This window comes from Caenorhabditis briggsae (assembly GCF_000004555.2).
Source record: "Caenorhabditis briggsae complete genome, chrIV, whole genome shotgun sequence".
Lineage (NCBI taxonomy): Eukaryota > Metazoa > Nematoda > Chromadorea > Rhabditida > Rhabditidae > Caenorhabditis > Caenorhabditis briggsae.
The window spans coordinates 15,621,081-15,632,777 of NC_013487.2; the positions used below are offsets into that span (position 1 = coordinate 15,621,081).

Sequence of the window (11,697 nt, forward strand, 5' to 3'; positions counted from 1 at the left end):
AAATGGTCTTTTCGAGCTCGAAATACCGTCTGATTGGTCCCTATGACTCTTAGAATCCATCTATTGGCTCCAAAATTCTCCTAGTCGCTTCAGAATGCTCCGTAATGCTCCAAATTGCTCCTAGAGATTCTATAATTCTCCCAGATGCTCCAAGACGCTTCTAGACGCTTCTAGACGCTTCTAGATACTCAAAAATGCTCCCATTTGCTTCTAAATGCCTTAAAATGCTCCTAGATGCTCCTAGAGACTCTATAATGCTCCTAACTGCTTCTAGATAGATACTCCTAAATGCTTCTAAATGCTTCTAAATGCTCATAGACACTCCTAGATGCTTCTAAATGCCCTTCGAGTTTTCAGCATTCTCCTAGATGCTCCTAGATGCTTCAGCATGCTCCTAGATGCTCCTAGAAACTCTAAAATGCTCCTAGAGACTCTTTCATGCTCCTAGATGCTTCTGGATGCTTCGATATGCTTCTAGATATTTTAAAATGCTCCTAGATGCCCTAAAATGCTCCTAGTGGCTAATCAATGCTCCAAAACGCTCCTAGATGCTCATAGAGGCTCTAAAATGCTCCACAAGATGTGTATCTCTACGTATGATGACTCATTTTAATCCCCTCCGCTGTTTTGTGTGGGATTGAGAGGGAAAAGAGATATTTAGTACATATGTCCCATATCTCTCAAATGAGAAATCTCGTTTTTTCTTTGTTGCTCTGCTGCTCGGCTCGAGAAAACAAACAGACAGAAAGTTCGAGAACGCCTTGAGCCGAGTTTTGAGCATCAAAATGAGCCAGAATGAGCCAAGAACACATGGAAAATGTCATTTTTATGTTAAAAATGGCGTTTTCCGACTTGTTTAACCCCCCAGGAAAATGGGAAAATCGGCATTTTTATCCGATTCAAAAGCAATGTGCCAGATGTTCGAATCGCATTTTTTTCTTCTTATCTCTTACGAGAGAAAGAGAATTAGAGAAAAAACGACGGCGTATTTAAAGAAGGAGGGGCGGAGCCTATAGAGAGAGCACACACATTGTGAAAGAAAGGTTCACTTTCACAACTCAAAAAGTCGAATTTTTAGCATTAAAAACGCTGAAAATCGACCTATATTCACTTCTGGAGCCCTCTACGCCATTCTAGACCCAATTTTGACCTCAAAGTTTCGATTTTTGGATTATTCTGGAACTATCAACTTACTCACTACTGGAACCCTCATTTTTGGACGACTTTTCAGCTTTAAAAACGCTGAAAATCGATCTGACCCGAAAAATCCCATTTTCTGGCGATTTTTAGACTCGAAAAACGCTGAAAATCAAGCTATATTCACTTCTGGAGCCCTCTACGCCATTCTAGACCCAATTTGACCCCAAAATTTCGATTTTTGGGTTATTCTCGACTTCTGGAGCCAATCCATTTACTCGCTACTGAATCTAGCATTTTCGAGCGATATTCCAGCTCTAAAAACGCTGAAAATCGAGCTTTATTCGCTACAAGAGCCCTAGACCAGATTTGACCTGGAAAAAACAAGTTTTGGGTCATTTTTTGAGCTTCAAAATCGTCTATTCTACAGTACTCTAGCACTAAATTTGGTCCAAAAATCTTTATTTCTAACCAAATTTGACCCTAAAAGTCCCATTTTTCCGACCCAAAATCGTCTTCTACAGTACTCCAGCACTTATTTTTTGTCCAAAAATCTTGCAATCCTTCATTTTTGACCATAAAAATGGCCACGCCCACTCCAACCACCCCCCAAACTACAATTCCTACACAAATGCCGAAAGACTTGGCTGAAATCTCGGAACGATTTGAAAAACTCAGAGCTCGCTCGACCAGTCATCATCAACAGAACAACAATATGGCGACGTTCAACACCACCAGCTCCTATAATAGGACCTATGAGAAGAAGGTGAGTGTGGTACTGTAGAGCTCGCTGAAAAAGCTGAAAAAAATAGGTCAGAAAGCTGATAAATCGAGAAAAATCACTCAAAATAGGCGAAAATTGACCCAAAATCGAGGAAAAATAGCCAAAAAATGAGCATATTTCTATGAAAAATGAGCCAAAACAGCTCTAAAAGGCCTACATCTGGCTGAAATTGACCCAAAATTACCGGGAGATGAGCCAAAAATGGCTCTATAGACCCAAATGACTATAAATTGGCCATTTTCCAGTAATTTTGGGACAATTTTTAGCATTTTTAGAGCTTTTGAATAGGGAAATGGACCTAGAATCGATGAATAATCAGGCAAAAATGCTCTAAAAAGGCTCGAAATCAGCAAAAATCGATGAAAAATGAGCCAAAAATAGCTCGAAAATGGCTAAAAATGACCTAAAATGAGCCGAAAGTAGTTCAATTTGCTCAAATGACGCTAAATTGGCCATTTTCCAGTAATTTTGGGTCAATTTTTAGCATTTTTAGATCTTTTAAATGCGAAAATGAACCTAGAATCGATGAAAAATCTAGCAAAAAAGCTCTAAAAGGCTCCAAATTTGGCTGAAATCGACCCCAAAATTACCGAGAAATGAGCCAAAAATGGCTCTAAAACGTCAAAAATTGGCTTAAATTGACCCAAAATTACTGAAAAATTGCCACTTTTGGGTCATTTGAGTCTTTTTAAACCATTTTTGGCTCAGTTTTAGATCGATTTTAAGCATTTTAGAGCTATTTTGGCTCAATTTCTTTCAAAAAATTGACAAAAAGTGTCCCAAAAAAGTTTTTTTGGTCACAAAATCCTTTTTTTTTCGCGAAAAGTGGTCCCACGAGACGGTCTATCTCACTCTTGTCACCCATAAACTACTGATTTTGGTTCCAAAAAAAGGAAATTTCGAAGAATTTGGAGTTTTGGCCTCAAAAAACGACTGAAAATAGCTCAAATTTTGAGATTTTCAGCTTAAAAAATAGCTTGAAAAGTCTGAAAATTGCTGAAAATGGTTGAAAATTGACTAAAAAATGATGAAATTAGGAGTTTTTGGGCTCAAAAAGTCGATTTGTTCGCTTTAAAATAGCTGAAAATCGTCTGAAAATGTCTGAAAATCTGCATTTCCAGGTGGTCGAGGAGGGATCTCCAAACATTCGTGTCACCACTCAGACGCACACGGCTCTTCCAGGAATTCCAGACATTGGAAACATCCACTCATCGATGTTGTCCAACTTTCCGAATCTCGCAATTTCCAGCCCATCCGTCGTTGGAACTCAGAGTAAGCGCTGAAATTTTGGCTGAAAACTACCTTAAAAATTGAATTTGGGGGGTCAAAATGACCCAAAATTGCATGTTTTGGGCTTAAAATGACCCTTAAATGAGAAATATTGGCTGAAAATGACCCTTAAAATTGGGGTTTGGGTTGAAAATGACCCAAAAACCGAATTTTCGGGTTAAAAAAGACCCTGAACTCATGTTTTTAAAGTCTAAAATGGCCCTGAAATGAGCAATTTTTGTTGAAAATGAGCCTTAAAATCGTATTTTAGAGTTAAAATGACTCTTAAAATTCAATTTGGGCGTAACAATGACCCAAAATTGCATGTTTTGGGCTTAAAATGACCCTTAAATAAGCAATTTTGGCTGAAAATCACTCTGAAATTGGGCTCTTGCTTGAAAATGATCTGAAAATCGACTTTTTGCGTTCGAAATGACTTGGAAATGACATTTTAAAATGGGGATTTTGTGTTGAAAACGGCCCTTAAATGAGCAATTTTGGCTGAAAATAAGCCTTAAAATCGGATTTTTAGACTGAAAATGATCCTAAAAATGGGGATTTCGGGTTGAAAATGACCCAAAAATCAAGATTTTCAGCCTAAATTGACCCAAAAATTAGACTTTAAGGCTTAAAAACTGAAAAAAGCTGAAATTTTGGCTCTGAAAATCAATAAATCAATAAATTCCATGTTTCAGCCGGCAACATCACATCGATCCGCGTCACCAACACCAGCTTCCATGCGGTTTTGGACGTCTCCAAGTATGACGCCGACTCGTTGAAGGTACCGTACTTTGCGGTTACTGTAGTTTTTAGATTAAAAAATAGCGAAAATTGGCTCCTTTTGGACCATTTTTGAACGTTTTTAGACCTAATTTAGGCTGTCTTAGGTCAAAATTGACTAAAAATGACCTTAAAATTGGTTGAAAACGACTGAAAATAATCAAAACTTGGTCTCAAACGGCCTAAAACGGACTGAAGAGGTTTAAGCCATTTTAGGACACTTTTTGGCTCGATTTATATAAAAAAGTATATAATAAAAAAGCCTAAATCAGGGCCAATGGTCTAAAATCACTTTTTTTTCGAGCTAAAAACTGCAGTAATCCGCCTGAAAAGTTATAATACAAAAATAGCGAAAATTCAGACTCATTTTGGAGTATTTTTCTACACGTTTCTACCCCTAATTTAGGCTATTTTATGCTGAAAAATGCCGAAAAAAGCGACCTAAAATTGACTAAAAACGACTTGAAATAATCGGAAATGGTCTAAAATTGACGAAAAAAAATTGACGGAAAACGACTTAAACGACCTAAAATGGACCAAAAACTACACTGAAATTATTTCAAAAATCTGGTCTGCAAATGGCCTAAAGCGGCCTGAAAATGATCCAAAATCGGCAAAAAATTACTGAAAACGACCTAAAAAAATTGACCAAAAACTACACTGAAAATGGGGGGGGTAGAAATCAGCTTTAAATGAGCCAATATGAGCCAAAAAATGACTGAAAATGACTCAAAATTAGTCTGAAAATGGCCTAAAACGACCTAACAGCGCCTGAAAATGGTTCTAAATAGTCGAAAATCACCCTACTAGGGTCAAAAATGGCCTGAATTCAGCCTAAATTAGGCATAATTTTTGGAATATTTTGGAGTTTGTACGTTTTTGACGGATTTCTGACTATTTTAAGACCATTTTTGACTGTTTTAGACCCGATTTTCGCCCAATTTTAGCCTAAATTCTCATCATTTTCCAGGTTACTGTAATCGATCAATCGATAATCGTCGAAGGATCGCACGGAGAGAAGGAGGACACCTACGGTACCATCGAATCGACATTCAAACGTCGTTTCCCGTTGCCAAAGGCGGTGCCACCAGAGAGTGTTCAATCACAACTCACCGCCGACGGACACTTGACCATCGACGCGAAGGCTCCGGAGCCAAAACAGGAGGGAGCACGTCCCATTCAGATTAAGGTCATCAATACTGGAGCAGGAGCAGGAGCAGAGCAGCATAAGCAATAATTTTGAATTGAAATTTGAGGAAAAATGAGCCGGAAATTCTGATTTTAAGTGAATTTGGCTTAAAATGTGCTGAAAATCTGAAATTTTTGGCTCTTTTTTCCCCCTATTTTCCCCCAATTTCTGACCGATTTATCGATTTTTTATTGATTTTTAAAAATTCCCCGATTCCTGTTGTAGCCCCCTCTCAGCCGCTTCCTTCGATTGTTCTTTACTACGGTTCCTGCCATCCTTCCTTTTTTTAAAATTTCCATCTGAAAAAATTAATTACCCCCCGTAATTTTTAATTTTAATTATGATTAATGAATGAATCCATACGACCCCGAAAACTGTGAAATTCGACTATAAAATTCAAAAATTCGAATTTCCCATCAAAAACTACCCTAAGACCCACTTTTCTGCGTCTCTAACTGTCAATTTTGAGGTTTTGGATTACTGTAGCGCCGATTGTGTGCAAACACCGCACCGAAACACCGAACCTTACGACGAAATGCACAAATCGCTCAAAAATAGACATTTTAGGAGTAAAAATGGATGGGAAACACGAATTTTGCAGTGGAAAATGTTTGAAAATTCTGGAAATTCCGGAAAATAAAATTCTTTCAAAAATAAACTGTTTTTTTTTAGATTTTTCGGATTTTCTGGAAGTTTTTGAAGGATTTCATTGTCAAATTCGGATTCCCCATCAAAATTTACTCTCGATGGCGCTTTTCTGCGTCTCTAGCTCTCAATTTCGGGTTTTCGGGTTACTGTAGCGCCGATTCTGTGCGAACACTAAACCGAAACACCGAACTTTACGACAAAATGCACAAATCGCTCAAAAATACGGTTTTTAGGAGTAAAAAAGTGAGAAAAACTCAAATTTTGTGGTGAAAATTGCCTAGAATCGGTGGTTTTTTAGAAAAATGGAATTTTTTGCTCATTTTTAAGCTCAAAAATTGAAAAAAACCAGGTTTTTCCTAATTTTCCTTGTTTTTCATGAAATTTCGATATCAAATCCGAGTTCACTATCAGAATCTACCCTGGAATGCACTTCTTTGCGTCTCTAACTCTCATTTTCGGGTTTTCGGGTTACTGTAGCGCCGATTGTGTGCACACACAAAACCGAAACACCGAACTTTACGACAAAATGCACATATCGCTCAAAAATACGGTTTTTGAATGGAAAATAGATGGAAAAGTATAGAATAGCGGTGAAATTGAGTTTTTAGAGGAAATTTTTTTTGAAATTTCGAAACTTTTTGGGACCAAGCTTTTTTTTGAATTTTGAAAAAATACAAAATGCTCCAATTTCGATAAAAATCGATATGACGACCGGATGTGGTCTGGAAATCATGAATCTTTCTGAGAAATTTCGAAAAATTGAAAATCCAAAAAAAAATTTCGGGAAATTTAAAATTTTTGAAAAAATTGTAATTTTTGAAATTTTTTGGAAAAATTCAAAATCTTCCGAATCCGCTAAAAATTGATATCACGGCCTGAAATCGTCTGAAAATCATAAAAACACAAAAAACTATTTGAATAATGAAAATTTGAAAAAAAATTTTTTTGGAATTTTTTGAATTTTTGAAAAAAAAAGTTCCGAAATTTTCAAAAGGCTCCAATTCTGCTAAAAATCAATATAACGACCTCAAACTGGCTGAAAATCAGAAAAATACAAAAAACTATTAGAAAAAATGGAAATCTGAAAAAAATTTTTTTTTTGAAATTTCAGCGTTTTTCAAAAAAAAAATCCGAAAATTTCAAAATGGTCCAATTTCACTAAAAATCGATATGACGACCTGAAATCGCATGGGAATCATAAAACTATTGCAAAAATTTCAAAATATTGAAAATCCAAAAAACATTTTTTTTGAAATTTTCTAATTTTTTCAAAAAATTCAAAATCTTCCGAATCCGCTAAAAATTGATATCACGGCCTGAAATCGTCTGAAAATCATAAAAACACAAAAACTATTTGAATAATGAAAATTTGAAAAAAAAAATTTTTTGGAATTTTTCGAATTTTTGAAAAAAAAAATTTCAGAAAAAATTCAATTTTTCTCAAAAAGCTCAAACACAATTTCTAATGCATACACATCTAAAATTTCCGAAATTCTTTCTGTCCTCATATTTTCTCGTTTTTCCCGATCCGAAAATGCTGCTTTTCGTGTGTCGAAAATTCCCCTTTTCCCCCGTTTTTTCTCTCATTTCTCTGCCCACTCTCTTTGTTTCACACACTCTCTCGTCTCTGTTCATTTCGAATTTCTCTCGATTTTCGATTCGCAAATACCCCTTTCATTTCTCCCCACTTTTCCCTGTTTTCCCCCATATTTTTCGTATTACGCCCCCCCCCCCCACGCCAAAAATTTTTAAAATGCCACAATTTGTAGTTTTATGTTTCTATATAAAATAAAAACTGGTTTTTTTACATACCTCTGAAAAATAGTTTTAAAAAATCCAAAAAAAATCCAAAAGTCAAAAAGTACTGAGCTAGCTCACTTTGAACTCAATTATCTCGGTTACTGTAAGAGATATCAAAAATTGGTCGACTGATAAAATGTTTATCACAATATTACCAATATTTTATCAGTTGACAACTTTTTGATATCTTTCACAGGAAGCGAGATATATAAGCTCAAAGTTGACGTCATTTTTTATCACTGGCTAGACTGACTTTGATGCTGGCAAACTTTGAGCTCAAATGTCTCGGTTACTGTAAGTGATATCAAAAAGTGGTCAACTGATGAAATGTTTATCATATTATCACTAGCATTTTATCAGACAACAACTTCTTGATAGCTGTTACAGTAACCAAGATAAACTGGGTCAAAGTGGAGGCAACGCCAGCCCCACAACGCTCGATAGTAGAATGACACTGTTCTTTGAACTCAAGTATCTCGGATACTGTAAGAGATATCAAAAAGTTGTCAACTGATAAAATGTTTATCATAATACCAGCAATATTTGATCAGTTAACAACTTTTTGATATCTCCTACAGTAACCGAGATAAATTAGCTAAAAGTGGACAAGTGGGCGGCAAGACCCCCCCTCAAACTGTTTTCTTTGAGCCTCTATATCTCGGTTACTGTAGGAGATATCAAAAAGTGGTAAACTGATAAAGGACTTCTCAGATTATGATAAACATTTTATCAGTTGAAAATTGTTTGTTATCTCTTATAGGAACTGAGATAATTGAGCTGTCCGGTATGCGCATTGCACTTTAGCTTGTAACTTCCTTCAAAATTGATCATTTTGATTGAGCTAAATTGCAAATTGTAGCTAATGTTAAGTTCAGCAAAATGGTATAACATTTGTATTTTGATATACTAGTTTGTTAAAAGTTAAAAGAAAACTAGTTGAAACATCTCTAGCTTTGCATCCCTTATTTCACGTGCTCAGTTATCATTAAATTTGAGTTCAAATATCTCGGTTACTGTAAAAGATATCAAAAAGTGGTCAACTGATAAAATGTAGCTGATAATAAGATAAACATTTTATTAGTTGACAACGTTTTGCTATCTTAAACAGGAAGCGAGATATGAGCTCAAACTTAACAAACTTATTTTATTACTGGCTAGACTGATAAACTTTTGAACTCAATTATCTTGGTTACTGTGAGAGCTATCAAGAAGTGGTCAACTGATGAAATGTTAATCGTACTATCAATAACATTTTATCAGTTGACAACTTTTTGATATCTTTTACAGTAACTGAGATAATCTAGAACAAATTGGAAAAGTTAAATTTCCGAATTTTTCACATTTTTTAAGCTGAAAAGCCCAAATTTTCGAGAATTTTCAGATTGCCTAAAAGGCACCGAAAATCTAAAATTTCGAAATTTTTTTCACTATTTTTTTGAGCAATATTCTGTTATTCTAGAATTTATTTTTCAGTTTTTTTCCACTTCAAAAATTTTTATTTTTCCAAAAAAAAATTCCCACTAATCTTTTTTTTTCATTTTTTTTTCAGAACGAAAAAGAGGAAAAATTTGTGTGTTTGTCGTCGAAAAAAATCTGGTTTTCTCTCATTTTTCCCCTCGTTTTTTTCCCTATTTTTCTATTTTTTCCCTTCCCTTGTCACACAGAAAAAATTGAAAAAAAACTTTTTTTGGATTTGTCGAAAACAGATGAAAAATTTTCTATTTTTGGATTTTTCTGAATTCCAAAAATTCAGAAATTCAGAAATTCAGAAATTCAAAAATTCAGAAATTCAGAAATTCAGAAATTCAGAAATTCCGAAATTCAGAAATTCATAAATTCAGAAATTCAGAAGTTCAGAAATTCCAAAAATTCAGAAATTCAGAAATTCAGAAATTCAGAAATTCAGAAATTCAGAAGTTCAGAAATTCCAAAAATTCAGAAATTCAGAAATTCAGAAATTCAAAAATTCAGAAATTCAAAAATTCAGAAATTCAGAAATTCAGAAATTCAGAAATTCAAAAATTCAAAAATTCAGAAATTCAAAAATTCAAAAATTCAGAAATTCAGAAATTCAGAAATTCAGAAATTCCGAAATTCAGAAATTCAGAAGTTCAGAAATTCAGAAATTCAGAAATTCAGAAATTCAGAAATTCCAGAAAATTCAGAAACTCAGAAATTCAGAAATTCAAAAATTCAGAAATTCAAAAATTCAGAAATTCAGAAATTCAGAAATTCAGAAATTCAAAAATTCAAAAATTCAGAAATTCAGAAATTCAGAAATTCAGAAATTCCGAAATTCAGAAATTCAGAAGTTCAGAAATTCAGAAATTCAGAAATTCAAAAATTCAGAAATTCAAAAATTCAGAAATTCAGAAATTCAGAAATTCAGAAATTCAAAAATTCAGAAATTCAGAAATTCAGAAATTCAGAAGTTCAGAAATTCCAAAAATTCAGAAATTCAGAAATTCAGAAATTCAGAAATTCAGAAATTCAGAAATTCAGAAATTCCAGAAAATTCAGAAACTCAGAAATTCAGAAATTCAAAAATTCAGAAATTCAGAAATTCAGAAATTCAGAAGTTCAGAAATTCCAAAAATTCAGAAATTCAGAAATTCAGAAATTCAGAAATTCAGAAATTCAGAAATTCAGAAATTCAGAAGTTCAGAAATTCCAAAAATTCAGAAATTCAGAAATTCAGAAATTCAGAAATTCAGAAATTCAGAAATTCCAGAAAATTCAGAAACTCAGAAATTCAGAAATTCAAAAATTCAGAAATTCAGAAACTCGGAAATTCCAAAATTCGGAAATTCGGAAATTCAGAAATTCAGAAATTCAGAAGTTCAGAAATTCAGAAATTCAGAAATTCAAAAATTCAGAAATTCAGAAACGCAGAAATTCCAAAATTCAGAAATTCAGAAATTCAGAAATTCAGAAATTCAGAAATTCAGAAATTCAGAAATTCAGAAATTCAGAAATTCAGAAATTCAGAAATTCCGAAATTCAGAAATTCAGAAGTTCAGAAATTCAGAAATTCAGAAATTCAAAAATTCAGAAATTCAGAAATTCAGAAATTCAGAAATTCCAGAAAATTCAGAAATTCGGAAATTCAGAATTTCAGAAATTCCGAAATTCAGAAATTCCGAGAATTCAGAAATTCAAAAATTCTGAAAAATTCAAATTTTTGGGAAATTATTTTTTTTAATTTCGATCTTTCTTAGTTTTTTTAAATTTTCAGATATTTTTGAAATTCAAAAATTCAGAAATTCAGAAATTCAGAAACTCGGAAATTCCAAAATTCGGAAATTCGGAAATTCAGAAATTCAGAAATTCAGAAATTCAGAAATTCAGAAATTCAGAAATTCCGAAATTCAGAAATTCAGAAGTTCAGAAATTCAGAATTCCAAAAATTCAAAAATTCAGAAATTCAGAAACGCAGAAATTCCAAAATTCAGAAATTCAGAAATTCAGAAATTCAGAAATTCCGAAATTCAGAAATTCAGAAATTCAGAAATTCAGAAGTTCAGAAATTCCAAAAATTCAGAAATTCAGAAATTCAGAAATTCAGAAATTCAGAAATTCAGAAATTCAGAAATTCAGAAATTCAAAAATTCAGAAATTCCAAAAATTCAGAAATTCGGAAATTCAGAAATTCAGAAATTCAGAAATTCAGAAATTCCAGAAAATTCAGAAATTCGGAAACTCAGAAATTCAGAAATTCAAAAATTCAGAAATTCAGAAATTCAGAAATTCAGAAACTCGGAAATTCCAAAATTCGGAAATTCGGAAATTCAGAAATTCAGAAATTCAGAAATTCAGAAATTCAGAAACTCGGAAAATCCAAAATTCGGAAATTCGGAAATTCAGAAATTCTGAAATTCAGAAATTCAGAAATTCCAAAAATTCAGAAATTCGGAAATTCAAAAATTCAGAAATTCAGAAACGCAGAAATTCCAAAATTCAGAAATTCAGAAATTCAGAAATTCAGAAATTCAGAAATTCAGAAATTCAGAAATTCAGAAATTCAGAAATTCCAGAAAATTCAGAAATTCGGAAATTCAGAATTTCAGAAATTCCGAAATTCAGAATTCCA

At 33.4% G+C, this 11,697-nt stretch overlaps 1 protein-coding gene across 1 annotated transcript; it reads left to right on the top strand.

Moving 5' to 3' along the window:
* Positions 1 to 1,852: 1,852 nt before the first annotated feature.
* On the top strand, positions 1,853 to 5,207 carry CBG23899 (the record flags this gene model as incomplete). Its single annotated transcript, XM_002647073.2, has 4 exons — positions 1,853 to 1,903; positions 3,043 to 3,193; positions 3,886 to 3,971; positions 4,941 to 5,207. 4 exons carry the CDS (start codon positions 1,853 to 1,855, stop codon positions 5,205 to 5,207), a joined length of 555 nt encoding a protein of 184 aa, XP_002647119.2.
* Positions 5,208 to 11,697: the final 6,490 nt, after the last annotated feature.